At 40.8% G+C, this 18,776-nt stretch overlaps 3 protein-coding genes across 6 annotated transcripts; 1 reads left to right on the top strand and 2 right to left on the bottom strand.

The window, feature by feature from the left end:
- Positions 1–3,640: 3,640 nt before the first annotated feature.
- Positions 3,641–6,896, bottom strand: LOC103993558 (fructose-1,6-bisphosphatase, cytosolic). Its single transcript, XM_009413661.3, has 13 exons — positions 6,740–6,896; positions 6,418–6,634; positions 6,076–6,123; positions 5,872–5,946; positions 5,716–5,777; positions 5,571–5,637; positions 5,365–5,478; positions 5,154–5,240; positions 4,940–5,010; positions 4,803–4,868; positions 4,397–4,483; positions 4,211–4,286; positions 3,641–3,890 (listed from the first exon to the last, which is right to left on the bottom strand). The coding sequence occupies exons 2-13, from the start codon at positions 6,574–6,576 to the stop codon at positions 3,777–3,779; spliced, it is 1,026 nt and encodes a 341-aa protein (XP_009411936.1). The 5' UTR covers positions 6,577–6,634; positions 6,740–6,896; the 3' UTR covers positions 3,641–3,776.
- Positions 6,897–7,188: 292 nt separating this feature from the next.
- Positions 7,189–8,314, bottom strand: LOC135645626 (histone H3.2). Its single transcript, XM_065164208.1, has one exon. It carries the CDS (start codon positions 7,813–7,815, stop codon positions 7,405–7,407), a length of 411 nt encoding a protein of 136 aa, XP_065020280.1. The 5' UTR covers positions 7,816–8,314; the 3' UTR covers positions 7,189–7,404.
- A 4,842-nt stretch (positions 8,315–13,156) lies between these two features.
- On the top strand, positions 13,157–17,810 carry LOC135645624 (SKP1-interacting partner 15-like). 4 transcript variants are annotated; one of them, XM_065164202.1, is made up of 2 exons: positions 13,157–14,495; positions 17,793–17,810. In XM_065164202.1, exon 1 carries the CDS (start codon positions 13,253–13,255, stop codon positions 14,477–14,479), a length of 1,227 nt encoding a protein of 408 aa, XP_065020274.1. In that variant the 5' UTR covers positions 13,157–13,252; the 3' UTR covers positions 14,480–14,495; positions 17,793–17,810. The 4 variants fall into 4 exon arrangements, with proteins under 4 accessions (XP_065020274.1, XP_065020272.1, XP_065020273.1 ...); XM_065164200.1 differs by lacking the exon at positions 17,793–17,810 and adding an exon at positions 16,318–16,656; XM_065164201.1 differs by lacking the exon at positions 17,793–17,810 and adding an exon at positions 14,579–15,562.
- The last annotated feature ends 966 nt before the right edge of the window (positions 17,811–18,776 follow it).

The following is an 18,776-nucleotide window of genomic DNA, read 5'->3' as shown; positions in this document are numbered from 1 at the left end:
TATGGTAAGATTGATTTAGTAAAGAGGTAAAGTAGTCAAATTATCGTTTCTTTTCCTTTCTGGTGGCAGTGTTTGTAAGAAGACTTGCTCAGCTGCTCGGTCCTATTTGCTGCCAGTACGAGGTTGCTGTAGATCATGTATGGTATGTTACCACATTAGGTGTATTTATTTAGATATAAATAGATCATCATCCGAGCATAAATTGGCTGAATTTTTGTTTTCTCAGTTCCTACAAACCTTATTTGATACTCCATTTTCTGAATCCTTGTTTTGATAAGAGGCCAAAAAGTTGAATACGGAGTATACGGTGGTTGTTTTCTGTACATGTTGCATGTAGATTTAAATTTTGAGGTCTTTTTAGCATCTTGTATCAGATTGGTGTTTGGGAGTATCAAACTCATATAATTCAAGATGTCTCGAATCTTACAATACCTGCATTAGGGTTATACCCGATAAAGTTTCTTTGATGTATAAGTTTTGATGTTTAAGTTAGTCTTGGTTGTGAGGTATTGGTTTCTGTGCTTGTTTCATATTAGTGTTTGGAAGCATCTAACTCATCTAATTCAAGATGTCTCGAATCTTGCGATACATGCATTAGGGTTATACCCGATAAAGTCTCTTTGATGTTTAAGTTAGTCTTGGTTGTAAGGTATTGGTTGAATGTCAAGTTCTTTAATGCCAAAGATGTTGGGAAATCTGGGGCAGCATCACATGCGTAGCGGAAAAACAAAAAATAAAATTTCAGAATTTCTCGTAGAAAAGGTTTCATCGTCGTGCGAAGATTGGTGCGTAAAAATCGTAAAACCAAAAAATTGCGTGTGTTAAGGGATGTGTGTTACCTAGGGGATATCGTATATCCATAAAATCTTGCAGATCTGTGGGAAAGGATGAAGGAGGTCAACTGTCCTCTCTAGCGGTGATCCATACAACAGGGGCTATGAAAACGCTCGTTAAATCACTGCACAAACTTTCTCTTCATGCGCACCACATGATCAAAAAGGAGCCAACCCTTCTTACTGTTTACACACCTCAAAGAGGGACTGCTAACTGAAAAGGAGAGTGGGAGAGGAGAATAAGAGGTAACTAAAAAGAGTTTAGCTTATGACCATTTGGTTCCCTCATATTTATAGAGTCCCCTTGTCAACTTAACCATAATGGATCTTGTCCTATTGAGTACTGGATCTCTATCCAGCTACCCAAGCTTCTTAGATTAGTATATCTCTACTAAATAATCTTTCATTGGCTCTTATTAGATCTCATCCATAGGATCTAATAATTCATGGGCTTATTGGATATCTAAAAGGATAGAGACTCCAACGGATATCTCATATCTGAACCTCTACTCGTCACAATACCTATCATATGTGTATGACCTAGGCCTAATATCGAGTTGGCTGTGGGTTGTACCTGTCAGAACTCATTCTGACTCAGTAAATTATTATCTTTATAATAATTCACTCGACTCATCGATTGCGGACGTACTATGCCACTACGCCGTAGTCCCCAGACAATATAGGAGAATTTAATCTTTTGGATATTTTTGTCCTTAGTTACCATATATCTATAGTCTTTCATCCATCTAATATCTCAGATACCGTATACCGGACATGGTGTTGTCAAGCCCATATCTGTTCGAGTCTTGTTCTAATTGGATTCTTCCAGAGAACTCTTTCTTTCTCAATCCAAATGATCTTGGCCAGGGATTTGTCTAAGCAAGAACACATAGAATATTCCTCTCATGACACAAAGAGTGGATGATCCTCTATTGATACTTAATAGCTCATGTAAGGTTGGCTACCACTCTCGACGACTAGTTATGTTAGATCTGAAACTTACAGACGTATAAGTCCAGTATGAAAGAGTGGGGTACTCATACAGGACATCTTTGGTGTCTCAAGTTTAAGGACTCGATATACACTAGGACGACGAAATCATTGTTTGACAATCAGGTATCATCAATCATCCAACATTCTATAAGCGGATTGATTAGTGAACTTATTATCCAATGAGCACCTGCACTATATCCCTAGTGTCCTCACACGAGCAACTATGAGACTAGCCGCCTCCATCATATAGATGAGTATACAGTACACTAGTCTATTCAGTTATCTCGATGTTCCTCTCAAATAACCTATGATTGTGATTATTTAGGGTCTGTGTTTAAAGGTAAATTGATCTCATTATTGTGATCTCATCACAATTCGATTCTCATTGTACAGATTTATGAACATCACAATATATGCAACATGCAATATAAAATAAAAAAATATCAAATAAATAATAAGAAAAAAGAGTGTGTATCATGTCACACGTGCTATCACTTACATGATTGGCTTGTAGGGTATTTATGATTAGCAAAAGATATTAGAGATTGAGAACTTTCAAAGGGTTTGGGAATGCATTTGAAGGGTCTTTATAGTGGTATATCATAAACATTATGCTCAAGGTTATCTTAGTGCCAAGGATATAGTAATGTGCCTTTCTCAATTCTAGGTGTAATTATCTCATGTCAAATATGAAGAAAAGTGATCGTATTTGCGATTGTAATATCGGAGAGATGACACTAAGTTGACCACATGGCATTGAGATGTTAGTTATGTGGTGTCAAGGTATCGGTCATGTAGTGTTATGGACTCGTGGCATCAAGGAGTCAGCCACATGGCTTGTGTCAGTCAGAAAAGGATCATTCAACAATCTTGCCATTAAAGGAAGCGTGTTAGGTTGATTTCATTATGTTGTCATCGAGATGAGTGCTTTGAGTCATTTTAGTTGTGTTGTTATTGAATGAAATGCTTTGGGTTGTTTTGGCCATGCTATCATTAAATATAGTGTTTTGGGCTGTTTCGATCACGTTGTTGTCGAATGGAGTGCTTCGGGTAGTTTCAATCGTAATGTTGTTGAATGAAGCACTTTGGGTCATTTCGATTGTACTATCGTCGAGTAAAACGCTTCGTGTTGTTTCAACTGTGCTATCAGATTCAAAGTCTCGATCCGCATGAAGTCAATGTGCCGCTTGAGCTTCTATTTTATTATACTAATGAAATATGATAATCCTAATTTTGTGTGGATGATCGTATCTGAAATATGATCATATTTTAGCAGAGATCACGAAGGAGGAATCCAGATGAGAAAATATTCAAAGCAGAGTATGGAGTGAATTGAAGTTAGATGATGTCTGAAGCTTATAAGTTGTCCAGAATTCCTCTTCATGAAGTTCTGATCCCGTTCCAGATACTGACAAGCATCATCTACTTTGAAATGGCATCCTGACAAGCATCGCGTCCCTTCACAGGTACTGTCATCGCTTTCATTCCATCCTCTGCATGGAAAATACAAAAGCTCTCATCGTGCACTATATAAAATTTTGACGATAGGCATATATCATATAGAAAAGGATAATAAAAGGAAGTTGCAGTCATGGCTTTCATTCCATACTCTGCTTCGAGTTTTTTCAGGATTTGTCCTTCCTGATCTCTATTATTCTGCATACAACCTCGCACTCGTAGTGTTACATAACCAAAGTCATCCTTCAAACCAAAGGCGATGGAGAAAGCCTTTGTTATGATGAAGAGGAGGACAAGGGGCTGGTGCTCGATGAAGATCAAACCCATAACAAAGGATCAGCTGCAACAGTCTAAAATAGAAGGAAAAAGGTATTCTCAATGCCTTGTGCTTACATTACTTGAAGCAAGTTTTACTCCGTGCTTTACAGGTGAGAAGATTTATTATAATGACAGGTTACATGATTAGTTCGACTCCACAGAAGCATCTTTAAATTAAGCAGTGTTCTCCTCAGCAGCATACAGTGCTTTGATTTCCTCGACCTCATCATAGCTGCCAAGAAAGATGGGCGACCTCTGATGTATCTTCGTGGGAACCAAATCGAGAGCCTGCATAAAACATGAATCGATTCATGAAAGCACATCAGGTACCCTCTTCGGTTCGTATCGCAGTATCAGCTAGAGTTCCACTTTGGTTTAGAAATTTCTATAACCTAAATTGCCCATTATAAGTAGAATATGAGATGCATGCATTCACTGAAAGTCATGAATGAGCGACAATGGATGCATAGACTTGGTATGAAAAGAGCTCATTCGACCAAAAACAATGATGAGGTGATGAAGGTCCTAAAATATGAAATTATTATGTTAAGCATAGTGGTTGATGCAGATGCGAAAATGAAAAAATTCTAGTTGAAAAATATTCATACCCGTTGCTTGCCAGTAAAAGCTTGACCCCCTGCTTGTTCCATCAGGAATGACATTGGAAATACTTCATATAGAACACTGTTATGTAGAGAAGCACCACATTATCCTCATGAAAGTTCATTAAATAAGGCATCTGTGTGTTCTGTGTAAACATGATGATCCCCCTATTGTCATAAATCGATACATACCGTAGTTTCCCATTTGGACTCTTCTTATCCGCAGGGTATAAAAAGATGCCTCCATAAAGCAGTGTACGATGTACATCGGCAACCATGCTGCAGACAAATGAGCATCAACCATGACCATGAGATAACAGGGTGTGTAGATATTGTCTAATCCATAATTTTGCATGGGTAAATTAGAGAATATCAATGATGAGAGTCAAACTTATCATATGTCAAACATCCTACTTTGACACCAAATAACTAAGAAGGTTATTCTGTTAAATGTATCATCATGCAGATTAGAATTAGGTAAAGCAGTGAGACTCCAAATAGAAGAGCATTATGGAAATATGGTAAGAGCCTTATGACCTCAGAAAACATATTCAATATTTTACCAAGGTGCTAATAAGGCAGATAAAGTGTCAAATACCTTCCAATATATCTCAGAGATTTTGGTGAGTCTCCATCCTTGGGGAACTTGCATTTCTCCACATACCTAATAATCAATGAGTGACTAGGGATTCCGATCAAAGAGCTCACTAAGTATCAGTAAATTGTTATACATACTTTGTTGTAGGCCCATCCCAATTCTTGGCATTTCCTTCATTCACTGAATATATTTTGCCCTTCTTCGGTATCTACAGAAAATAACCACTATGTTGTACAAAGCTTTTTACATCAAGGTACAAAGAAGATAATTTCTGAGACTCAGAAAAAAAGATTTATGACAAAAATAAAAGTTTCTTCTGATATATCAGCAATTAAGTTAGATTCAGAAAACCTTAATATCTGGATGGGTCAGTATGAATTCCCCAAGAGATGGATCTAGAGTGAAACCATTGACACCACTCCCGGTGCTCAGTACAAGCTGCATCGTAGAAATAATGGTATGAAAAGGTCAGAATCAAAGTAAAACAAGTGACATGGTGCAAAAGTATGTTTGCAGATGCTATAGAGAGGAAGCAGGTTGCAGGGCATCTGTGATAATTTACCGTGCAAGAACTTCCATACATGCAATAGCCAGCTGCTAGCATATTCTTCCCTGGTTGCAGTACCTCGTCTAGGGTTACATTGTCCTTATCTTTAACCATGTAAACGCCAAATATCTGGTCAAAGAAACAACAACCAAGAAATGTAATGAAGAACACAAATCTGGAGTTAAAATTGAAGTAGAGATGAGTAAATGACTAAGCCATACCGTTCCAATAGAGACACCACAATCAATGTTCGAAGAACCATCTAGAGGATCAAAGACAACACAATATCTGCAAACATGGGAGGATCGCGTAAGTTCGGTGAAAGCTAAGATGATCAACAATGTCCAACCAAAGGTAACGACGTACTTTCCACGTAGCGATGGATCCACAAAAGTTGCCTCTTCATCCTCCTCCGACACCAGGATGCACTGTGAAGTAGATTGAATCCAAATGAGCACGTCTTCCAAGCTCAATCAGCAAAAGAGGATACACAAAACCAAGAAGAATTGCTTTAAGACTCACAGTCCGGCCACTGCTTATCAAAGCTTTGACAAAGACTTCATTCGAAAGCACATCAAGCTTCTTTTGCTCCTCTCCCTGCGAAGACAAATCGCAGTCAGTTCTTCGTTGTGTACGTTAGAGCCCAGTTGAGTCCCAATATGGCGGAGGTAAAGAAGCAAAGTACGCATGAAATAGCCGAATCCTTTGAGTTCATGAAGAACTGACCTGAACATTCGTCTCTCCAGCAAGTCCTATGAGCTTAGCCAGCCCAGCCTGTCGATATAAATCAAAAGAGGGAAAAGGGAATTACAACTACAAGTACATTTGACAGCATTTGCCAGGGAATTCAAATGAAACCCTACTTAGGTTCGAACTTGTGCGATCGAGAGATCGCTTCTTTTTGCCCGAATCGGGAAGAGCGGAAAGATTCGAAAGGATTCGGCGTAGAGGGCCGAACTAGGTTGAGAGGAACGTATGTGGTGAGAGATCAAGAGGGGTGAAGGAGAGGAACTCGAAGAAGCGAATCAGCAGATGATCGAAGAACAAAAGGGGGGGAAAGGAATGGACCTTGTTGACGGCGGAACAGACGAACTTGCAGCCGAGGACGATGTGGGAAAGCAGGATGGTGAAGTCGCCGCGTGATTCCTGGTGCCTCGACTGCTCGTTCAGCACGTACCTCGTGATCGTCATCAGGTCCGTCCGATGCGCCTCCGCCTCGTGATCCATCGCAACCACCAGTCTCTCTCTCCGCCCAGCCGATGCTTCTCCTCAATCTTTCCTCCACCTTCGGATCAATATCAAACATACATGTACACATATATAGGTGACGAAAATTAGAAAGGAGATGAAGAGGGAAGCAGAGGCGGAGGGAAGGATAGGGCTATCCGACCTGCGAGCGCGTCGGCGACTCTCGTGGTTGGCGTGCGGATAACGCTCTTCTCCCCTGCCGATCTCTCCCTCTCGCTCAATAGTTTGAACTGTTTGCGTGCGGAGGAACGAACCAATAGTGACGATCCGACGGGCGGTTATCGGACTGCCCCTTTTTGTCGTCTCTCCCAACAGCCCGTTCAGTTCGAGGATACATATATACCCACACACTAGTATGTGTACACATGCAATATGTGAAGCAAAGGCTGAGAATATTTTGGGAAGAAACCTTATTCGGCATAATCTTTTCATTTCATTTAACGCGAGAGATGGGATAGTCACGGGTGACGTGGGTCAAGTCAAAGATATTAACAGATAGAACGCACTAGAAACAGCTCCTTATCCACCTTTAAAGGACGACGTGGACACACGCAGGAGTATAGTAACCCTTAAGTTGAGAAGCTGCTTAGCTGTTTCTGACCGAGGCTTTGCTTTGAAAGTTGATGCCACATAACATTACTCGCATACACGCAATCCCATGTGACATCAGATGGCCGGAAACACAATACAGTCGAGACAAAGTTAGGAGCGGGAAACCTGCGCTTGGCCATGGAGGCTGACATAATAGACCTAAATCCCCGATCGACCCACCAGAAGGGGCGGTGAACACACGAGATGGGACGGGCCTCAAGCCCTCTCCCCGCGGATCCGGCGAGCGAGCTGGATGTCCTTGGGCATGATGGTGACCCGCTTGGCGTGGATGGCGCAAAGGTTGGTGTCCTCGAAGAGGCCGACGAGGTAGGCCTCCGCCGCCTCCTGTAGGGCCGCCACCGCGGAGCTCTGGAACCGCAGATCCGTCTTGAAGTCCTGCGCGATCTCCCGGACGAGACGCTGGAACGGCAACTTGCGGATGAGCAACTCCGTGCTCTTCTGGTACTTGCGGATCTCCCTCAGTGCCACCGTCCCCGGGCGGAAGCGGTGGGGCTTCTTCACGCCCCCGGTCGCCGGCGCCGACTTCCGGGCCGCCTTCGTCGCCAGCTGCTTCCGCGGGGCCTTGCCCCCGGTGGACTTCCGGGCGGTCTGTTTCGTCCTCGCCATCGATTGCGATCGTAGTCCGGGGAACAAGGATCGGTCGATTAGGTCTCGAGATCGAGAATTGGGCGTGGGAAGTGGTGGAGACGGGCGGAGCGATGCGCATTATATGGTGGAAAAGAGGCGGGATTTTGGCCGGAGGGATTCGAGTTTCGAGGTGCCGCGTCGATATGGAGCGTCGGATCGGGTAGCCACGAGCGGTCCAGATTTTGTTTCGCGGAAGCACGCGGATCGCGATCACGGAATCTCGCAGGTATAAAAAATTATTGGCAGTATTCTTTGACATAAAGATAATAAATGTTTTAACAAAATGAATAATTGTAAAAACCTACAAAGCAAATTTCTTTATATCTTCAAAACATAACAAACGCATTAATTTATTTATTAATAACTAATGATAAAAGGAGTAATGACTTTTATTTAAAATAACAATGCAACCATTGTAATGCAATTTGTTTAAAGAAATAAGGCAACGATTGCAGAGTTAAGATTTCGGGATAAATTGTGATCAGGGTAAATAAAATATTATCTTGTCAAAACCACATATATTTTCACACATAAATGAACATAAAAAAGGGAATTGCTAACAAATAATATATATATATATATATATATATATATATATATATATATATATATATATATATATATATATATATATATATATATATATATATATATAATGTTTGATTAGGCTTATCAATCGAAAAAAATGGATCTTGGGATTTTAGGATGTACTTAAAGAGCGATTTTATAATGAGCTTCCGGTGTTATCTTTGTAATATGTGCTAGTATGACATCTAATATCATGGCCCATCCAAAAGTTTGTTTCATCTCGATAAAAACATCATGAGTCACTTTTTATCCCTTCAAACTCTCTTGCATTTTAAAATAAGCACGAGCATAGGATAAAGTTGATGCTTGACTCTTATAATTCTTTCAAATATCTTAATTCTCATACTATGTATAATTAAATATAATTATCAATAAAATCTTAAATAATAATTTTAATATAATATAATAAAAAATATTTAATTGAGGATTAACGTTAAGAAAAAAAGACTCCTTCTCTGCCTTTGTTAGGTTAGATTTTATTAAAAGCCAACTAGGGTCCTTCTCAACCTTTGTCTTACACTATCACTAATTAATTTCTCCTTTTCTACTTCTAAATTATTTTGAGATGTACAAAATTATGTCAAGGGCGTTTCCGACAAGGTCTGTTTGAAGATTAAGTCAATAAAAGATTTAGAGGGTTTAGTTAGACTTACTAATCAAAATAAAATGTATCGGACGTATCTAAAGAACTATTTTATAATGAGCTTCATGTATTATTACCTCTATAGTATGTGTTAGTTGTATAAAAGATAGTATGTATCTCCTGAACTTAACTATAGTCTTTGTGTGTCAAACTCGAGACGTGATAACATCCAGCTTGCTCGACCACATACTTAAACATTGGCCACGTAGTATTAAGGTGTCAATTGCTTTGCATCGAGGTGTTAGCCACCTAACAATGACGTGTTGGACATATGGTGCTAAAGTGTTTTTGTCATCATTCCCATATCACTTGCCCCCACTTTTCGACTTACTGAGCATAATGAAGTTCAATCGAGAAGTGACCTGTATCAAATTACCATCGTTGAGAGTCTCTACTAGCCTTTATAAGCTTAATTTCTTTGGTCGTGCTCGCTTTTGTATTATACTTATGGGTTGGTTCGGCTTCAAACATCGTCGAAATACACTATAAGTCGATTCTACCTCACACATCGTCAAAATATACTATGGGCCGACTTGACTTCGTGTGTTATTGAAATGTGCTTTGGGTCAATTTGACCTTATGTGTCATTAAAATACACTATGGGCTGATTCAATCTCACACGTCATCGACCACTATTAACACGTGTGAGACATTATTAGCATCCTTCCCGTCGACAGGCATGCGATCTTGATCATTGTATGATATTTATAAAGATTTGGTTCCTAACATTCCATCATATCAATATGACACTAGGCTAATATGGTGTTGTCCGGGGCTTCCAGTGTTGGTTGCTTGAATCACGAGAGATTTTGAAAGATCATAATGATGACTCGAATAACTCTCGATGACCTAGATTATGCCATGTCACCCCTTCTTAAACCATCTGGTAGTTGATCAAGTGTTTAGGTAAGTTAAATGGTTATCCTCAGCCTTTTATAAATAGTGGATCAATCTCGTTCATTGCTCTTATGCCTTCGAATGATTTTTGAAACATTTATACTTTAGCATTCGAACTCCTCCACAACTTTCGACGAAGGTCTAAATGTCTTTTTCTTTCACTTTTTCCTTTAGTTCTCAGGACTTGGATGGATCACCAATTCCATCACCACTCAGTATGAGTAGTAAAAACTTCTTCCTCAAAAGGGGTCAAAGCGACCATCTCAAAGGGAGTCTGTCCCCTCAAGAGTAAATCCTTCAAGGAGTAGAGTCTTACCCCATTCAACTTGTTCAACTTTGACTTGGTCATGTTGGCCTCTAACATGGATTAACATTTGGGAGGTCTATCACATTTTGATCGAGTTCGAGCTATTTATCACTTGATAAGGTGACCGACCCCATGAGTCATGTCACTTCTTTTGCACTAGCACTGATGTACCTAATGGGACTCCATTTTCTCCTGTATTCTATTTTATCGAGGCTTTCCAATACTGAAATTCTCACCCATCTAGATAGTGCCAAACTTTTGGTGTTATATTGCAAAGTTTAATGAGGAACTCTAAAGGTTTCACATTGCCTCGTTGCTGATCATATTGCTTACATGCTACAACGCATGCTTTAGAGGTTCGACATATTTTCTCTCTATCTACTTTGGTTGCAAAGTACAAGGGGCTCTAACATCTAACGAAGGTTGAAAGAGGAGATTCTTTTTATTTCTCAAAAGAATGAGTGCCTGACCAACTTTAATTGGCCACCTAGGAGTTTTTTAATATCGCACTGAGGTTTCATGAGTTAAAAAAAAGAATAATTATGCTAAATTATTCTTTTTCTTTTCTAATCCATCATCATCCTTCATATGAGCGAACAATGACTTGTTGAGACATGTCTTAGTCGTACATCTTACAATAAGTTATTGGTACTCTCATTCCTCTATTTATATTTTAGTAGTTTTATTGGCTAACTTTATTTATTTACATATATGGATATCTATGGCGACATTATTCAAGACAATGCTAGGTGAAAAATAAAGACTAAGATCGTAGTGTCACACTTTTTGGTAAAGGCACACTAGGAGGAGGAGGTTAGCCAGTAGCAAAGCCACTTGACCATGAAGATTTATGTCTCATCTAATCTTTGTATTGTACACCTTAAGATGTTTGAGGGGGAGAGAATGACTCTGATACACAAGCACTAATTAGGGTTTTTGTCAATGTCCTCGTGACAAGGATATGATGCACCCTTAGTAATAGATTGGGCTCCTCCCACCTTAACCAAAGGGGAGTCTCCCAAAGCAATTGAATCCTCTCACTCAAAGGGGAATTAGTGAGAAGATTGATGACCACAATAACAATAACCCCCATAGTCCTCGCCTATGAAATAATCAATAGAAGCGAGCTCTTTGGAACTTATGACCTATCATTGATAAATATATTCAAGATTCTGACCATGTAGTGAAACTCAGAACTATTGTGAATTGATGGTATGGTGGCCCAAAAGAGACAAGGGTATATTCACCCCTCTTGGAATATAACTGAGACAAGTTAGTCTTAGGAGGTTCTATGGGAGACTACCTAATGGAACCAAAGCACGTTGCACCGAGAGCCGATGAAAGATTTGTACGTGAGGCCTACTAAAGATCTCATGGTAGACATATACAAACACATCATCATAGTGAGCAAGTTAGACTCATTTTCTTTTCAACTTTTGCATATTATTGTCCTCCCTCCAACTTGTCTTCTTATGCGATTTCATCACATCGTGGTGACAATGATTTATGAAGCATAAGAGTCCTTAATCACCATGGCTCATCTACTAAAGGAGAATAAAAAAATAAAAAAAAGAAAGAAATAAGTTAAAGAATAAGACAATCTATGGATCATTACTATGACAAGTTGATGCTAGATGAATGACACTCCAATTTTAGATGGCCAACACCTCGATACTAGGTGATTGATACCTTGATGTCGAACAATCGATACCTTAATGCTAGATGACAAGCACTTAAGCACATGGTCGATTGAGTAGGCCAAACGTCATGACACCCCACCTTCTGATATACATTGTGAAAGTAATGACACTCAAAGGTTAACTCTTCAATACATCCCTATATATAAACAGAGGATTAGTAGGCCTAGTAAAATCTCTAAAATATTTTACTTATATTTTAGAGGTATTTTATCAAAAATATCCTTCATGAACAATTAGTTGATGATATCACGATATGACAAAAGCAAAAAAAAAAAGGAAAAGAATCCTGATTAATACTGAATCAACATCCACTGAATAAACTAAAACTGACTTGCGGCTTTCTTTCCGATCTTAACTTGTAAACCTTTCCAACTTTGTGAAGAAAGTCTTGAAAGTAGCAAACCTTTTCTTGCTTAGGCCTTTTCCAACATGATGGTGGTTGGTATATATATCCCATCAATGCTATATATTTTTCATAAGGTTCTTCGTACCACCAAGTGTAAGCAATAAACTTGCTTTGACCCACCTTCCACTTTGATTCATCGATACCCACTATTAAAAAGTGATCGATATTTGCTGTTTGTGGTGATAAATCGGCTGTCAATTCATCTAAAAGCTCAAGTCAACGAACGAGATAAGATTGATTCGTGTTTAAAGATAGATAAGATTTGTACTCCTTTATATCATCAAATATTAATAGTCTTGACTTTGTCTCTACGGATTACCATGCAATCTTCATATGTAAAGAAGCTTTAATGATATTATTAGTTAAAGACTTGGGGTGCTAATGGCTTTGTCATCAATAACGTAGCCATTTGGAGTCGACGCGGTGTTGGATTGCGATCATTCTCGCAAGTTGATGCACTCAGGGTGAGAGGTCTGCCTACATCAGGATTTGGCGTCTGACTTCAATCAGGGTTTATGATACCACCATGTTGTGCTCCGCACCCTTGACTGGGACCGGTGGGCTCCACGCAGTTACGCCGATGCAGGCGAGATGGAGACCGTGTTGCCTGTCTTAACCGAGACCGGCAAGGAAGAGCCCAATCAGTGCCCCTCGCAGCCGATGACGTAGCTCTGGTGTTACGGGCTGACGACACCCTGGAAGTTTTCAAGGGTGACCCGGTCCAGCTGCTTTGGCAAGCCAATGGCAATACTGATATTATGACGTCTGTCCACTGCCCTTGAAATGGTCTTACCGACTACTTTTGACCTCTTTCTCTCTTTTCCGCCGCCCCCGTCTCGGTCTCTCCTCCGCCTACCGGAGCCGGCGGCGACAAGATGCGCGAGACCCACGCGGCCGCCGACTCAGAGGCGTCGGTGGAGGTGGCGGGACTGGGTGCTCTGCCGCTGGCGAGCCCGATCCAGCTCCTCCCTCAGGACGTGCTCCACAACGTCCTTGGCCGCCTCTCCCTCTGCGAGGTCCTCGCCTGTCGCCCCGTCTGCCGCACCTTTCGCGATGCCCTCTCCTCCACTCCCTTCCTCGCCTCTCTCCCCCCTCTCCGCCTCCTCGCCCTCCGCCACCCCCGCGCCGCCGCATCGCCCCACCCTTCCCTCCACGCCCTCGACCCTTCCTTCCACCGCTGGATCCGCCTCCCGCTGTCATTCCTCCCCTTCCCGTCCTTTTCTCCCGTCACCGCCTCCCCCTCCCTCCTGTACCTGTGGGTCGACGCTGCCCCTTCTTCCGCCTCCGCCGTGGCCACCTTCGCCAGGAACCATACCAAGTCTCTCGCCGTCTGCAATCCCCTCACCGGATTCCACCGACTGCTCCCCCCGCTCGGCTCCGCCTGGTCTCGCCACGGTACCGTCCTCGCCGGACCCGACGGCGCCGTCCTCGTCGTCACCGAGCTAGCCGCCCTCTCCTACGCCCCGAGCCCTGACCGATGGCTCAAGTTTCCCCTCAGCCTCCCCTCCAAGCCCCGGAGCCCGATCCTGATGGCCGACTCCGTCTTCGCTCTCTGCGATGTGGGCACCCCCTGGCGGAGCCAGTGGAAGCTTTTCTCCTGCCGCCTCGGCGACCTCGGCGGAGTCCGCGGCTGGGCCCCGCTCGAACAGCAGGAGTGGGGGAACGTGTTTGATATCTTCAAGCGGCCGCGGCTACTCGCCGGGGCAGGTGGGTGCCGGCTCCTGCTGATCGGAGGGCTGAGGTCGTCGTTTGCGGTGGACGCACCGTGCTCGACGGTCCTGATCCTAAGGCTGGATCTGGCGACGATGGAATGGGATGATGCGGGGAAGATGCCGCCGGAGATGTACCGGTGCTTCGGAGGCGGCGCCTCCGGGCCATCAGTGGCGGCAGCTGGTGGTAATAATAAGGTGAAGGTCTTTGGTGGAGATGGGAAAGTTTGGTTCTCAGGGAAGAGAGTGAAAGGAAAACTGGCACTGTGGGAGGAGGAGGAGGTTGGAAAGAGTGGGGGTGGTCTATGGAGTTGGGTGGAGGGTATTCCAGGGTACCCTGAAGCCATGTACAGAGGTTTCATCTTCGATGCCGGGTTCACCGCAACACCTTGAACAAGTCAAGGAACTGGTGAGCTCTTCTACCTATATTGTATGTAAAATTCATAATTTTGTATGATTTATGATTTGAGTTCTGTGTTTCATTTTGCATAGCTGACCAAGGCAAATACTGATCTATACTCACGACTCCTTAGCGCTAGGTGGGGATTTTGTTGGCGTCCTTGCAACTAATAAAGGGTTGACAAACTATTAGTTCATCTCAGGTTGTAATTACCACTAATAAAGTTTAGTGTTCGCCATCATATTGCCTTTTGGGTGTTGGTGTGCAATATGAGCCGTGAGGCTATACTCAATTTTGAGGCATAAGTTATCATACCAATCTTGTTCATACATGGTATCTAAGTTGTCTCGACCTGGCTTGGTAATGTAAGAAACACATTTGCTATGGTTTACTTTTAGATTAAATCGGCACAAGATCATGTGGGACAGATACTGCCCCTTTTCTACACTTTATTGTTTATGTTGGCACTTGGCATCAGGGAATTGCTTAACTTGCCAATGGTAGCTACAAGGCTAGTTACCAGACATCATGGAGGTGTACTGGAAAAGATTAGACCTTGGTTTGAAGATTTTATAGCTGCAATTTCAACAGCTTCATCTGGTGGAATTTAGGCATAAAAATGATCAACTAAATATTTACCTTCTGTATAAACAGTGCCAATTTCTTTAATCGCAATTCATGAGATCAAATGAGTCATGGCTAATCCTTCAGCACGGTGTAATCAATCTCAGTGGATCATGTTATTCTCTTCTTTAAGTACAGAAAGTATCTTGGATTTGTTTACTGCAAAATGCTTCTTGCAAATTTCTCCGTGAAGTTACTTTGGTTTGCCCAATCATCTGTACTTAGTAGTTAGTACAGGGTTCATATAAACTCGAGAACAAATCAATCTTTTTGCCAGAGAGAAAGGAATCCTTTCTGTAGTTCATTTGCATGAGTTAACTAAGTCAAAACATGATTGCTAAGATGTATGTGGTTGTCTCATAAATATCTTTGAAACTGTAGTTGAGCATGTAATTCTTAAAATTGTGTAAGAAAATAATATTATCTTCGGTCTTCTGGTTGCTTATGGATTCTACTATGGCTTCTTGATTGTGACAAATGATTTTCCATTGATTGGTATGGTTCTGAAGAGCCATGTTAGAAAAAGGTACCAGCACACTCCATGCCAACCCATTCATCTCGAGTGGCATGATTTGACACATACCTTGCCAAAAAAATATCAGCCAGCCAATTTTTTGTACCTGCTGGCAGCTCGGTGCATGCCCTCCAGCAAAATAGAAAATCACAATGTGGCAAAAAGGGACTGATGCCCACATGCGGCAATACAACAGTAATTGTTTGTTTATGATGTCATTATTTATGGCCTTGGACAACCATTTAATAGTGGTGACAATATTAGGCTTATGGAATCAATGTGTTTTTTTCTTTTAATTTGTCAATCGTGTCTTTGGGCACATTAAAGTAATCAAGGATAATAATTTGATGGACTTTTATGCTCCATTCTCTCTTGTATATAACCTTCTGAGAAAATAGATATAATTAAATATTTCATTCCTGATAAAATTAAAGAGTGGTAAACAGGTAACATCTGTTTACTTTTGATATTCTGCTTTCCTTTGGCCTTCATAACCTGCTTGACTTGTTTGTGTGCAGATAATGTAACTAATATTTCTTTTATGTTTAATAATAGGGTTCAAATTGACAAGCTCTGACTTCTGTAGCAGTGTTCGCTTCGTTATACTATATTTCATACTTTTAACAAATAGCACTGTGGAGATAACATAATGAACATAGACAAACAAGATGGATAATTTAGCATTTGCATCAGGAGCTATTGGCAGAGGGATGCGGAAGTGGTTGGTTGCCTTTTGCCTTGTGTACTGAAAACCTCCTTTTTCATCTTGCTTTTGTGAACCTTGTTTTGATGTTGTATGACAATTTGGCTCAAGTCTTTTAAGAGTGACCAAAGCATTCACATTGTTCAAGTCAGTTGACAGTTAGAGCTTGAAAGGTTGTATTTATGGGAGCCGAGATCTTGAAAAAGAATATTCATATGATTTTTATGTGTTCCATCAGCATTTGCTGAAACCCTCCAGAAGGTGTCACTCACAGCTATGTAATAATTTATAACATATGATATTGATGAATGAAGAAAGTAATGTTTGAATTTTTTTGTTCCTATAGTTTATGACTTTGAGTTTCCTATGTATCACTTAATCATGATCTCTTGTGAGGTCCTGCAGAAAGGAGAAAACGAAAGCTCTCTGGCACTGCTGCTTGTGCCGCTAAATTAGGACATTTGTAAACATCACTTGGTTGCCATATCTATATTTCTAGTGAAGTTTTGTTGTTTTGGTATGCTCGACAACCCTTGATTCATCATCTGCACGCAACAAGCATTTTCAGGTGGTTGACTTTGAACATCTTACTCAGGTGCTGAATCTCACGTGAACAGAGGGATAATTTCCCAAGGAAACTGTCTTTGTTGAACAAGAGCATATAAAAATCTTGAATGTTTGTGTACTAGTGGAGTCTTGTACCATGCTGTGCTATCTATCTTTTTGCTAGCTTTCTATTTTCACAGGGATTGAGAAGGTGGAAACATATCATACACTCATACAGATGAAGCCTCATTGTGGTTGAGTTAAGACTTCTAGATATTTAAATCCTTTTCTAGAATTAGGCAAATACAGATGCCTTAGTTTTAAGGAGGCTGCTTTCAATCAGAAGATTTTTAGTCTGGACTTCATGAACCTGCCTTTCTTTTGAAGCTAAATTGATTGCTTATAGCTTTCTGTTCAGTACAAAAAGTGTATTATACACACTTATTTTCTTGCTTCATGGAGCATCAGGCATGAGATTAATAATTTATTTGGAAATGTGTTATACTATATTATAAGATTGCAAGTCCAAGTTCAAACATGTGAACCACTTCAGAGAGTGGTCTACAAGTTTCTGGTGGCTATTTCAATTTGATATTACTAGTCATCTTTGTTGTGTTGGTGAAGATGAGGAAAATCTCTTGAAAGCTCCAGTTTTTACTACCTGAACAGCCTTCAGGGGAGACCATGTCATCACCAGCAAATGAAGGAACTGGTGTGTACAATTTGTCATCCACATTGTAGCATTTTGTCATTGGAATTGTCATTATAAATTTATTTTGATGTTTTAGTGTTGTTCTGAGAGCAGGTATATCCAGGAGAAATGGAATGCAGAGTGATCTAGTCTCACTCTGTTGTTATCTTCATCAACTAGCATTGCTTTCCATGATTTCATCTCTTAACAGCCAACATTTTGTATCAGCTAAGGTGGGATTCTTCTATCAAGACAGGAGGGACATGAACAAGATGCTTTACCAGGAAACCTAGGTGCCACCAACTTCTTCAGCAACAAGGTAATATGCTTTCTCTTGCCTGGCCATGGACTCCACTTAGATCAATTTATAAGTATTCCCCAGGCCAATGAATATTTGCACCAAGTTCATTCCTCATCAGGACCATGAAACACCAACATTTTGCTTCTGGATGAGTTTGGATTGACGTCCATCTGTGAAAACATAGATTAAAAGGTTGAATACAAATTCTTACATGTTCTTGATCCAACTTTGGAAAAATAAATTTAGAATTTATTTATATAACAGTTACCTTGAGGCTCCACTTCTTAACCTAAGAATGACACTCATATAAACTGTGCAGTATATTTTCCCATAGAGCTTAAGAATTTTCTTGGATTCATAACCATTGCATGTTTATTCTTACAGCAGATTTAAAGTACTTTATGCACAGAGAATGAAGTGCTTTTCTTAAATCTGACTGGCATAAGACTTTATCACCCACTTGCTAATTTATTTTGTTTGCATACACAAATGCAGTTAAACTTGAAAAGATTAACATTTGTAAACCCCAATAAAGAATGCCCTCAAAATCCCCTCTTCTTCCCATCAATTGCCCTATTATTTTGGGATCTATGATCACTTTATCTTAGAGAGAATACCATGTGATTGAATCCACTCTAACTTCCAATCGAATCATTACTAGATGATTCGTATTCTATGTTTCGAGATGATCATAGAGGGATAGCAGGAACCTATTTTAATGTCATAGTTCATATCCAAGATAGAGATGGTGGGAACCACGCACAAAAAGCAGACGATTGAGGTGTAAGGAACGGAGGGATTGATTACCTTTTGAGAGTTATCAACGTTGCCACGGTCTTCCGCCACCATCTTTGGGTATTCATTACTTAAATGATAGTGTGAAGATGATGGTCGCACAATATGAGCTTTAA

This window comes from Musa acuminata, chromosome BXJ3-8, assembly GCF_036884655.1.
Source record: "Musa acuminata AAA Group cultivar baxijiao chromosome BXJ3-8, Cavendish_Baxijiao_AAA, whole genome shotgun sequence".
NCBI classification, from domain to species: Eukaryota; Viridiplantae; Streptophyta; class Magnoliopsida; order Zingiberales; family Musaceae; genus Musa; species Musa acuminata.
This window is presented reverse-complemented; position numbering and strand designations above follow the sequence as displayed.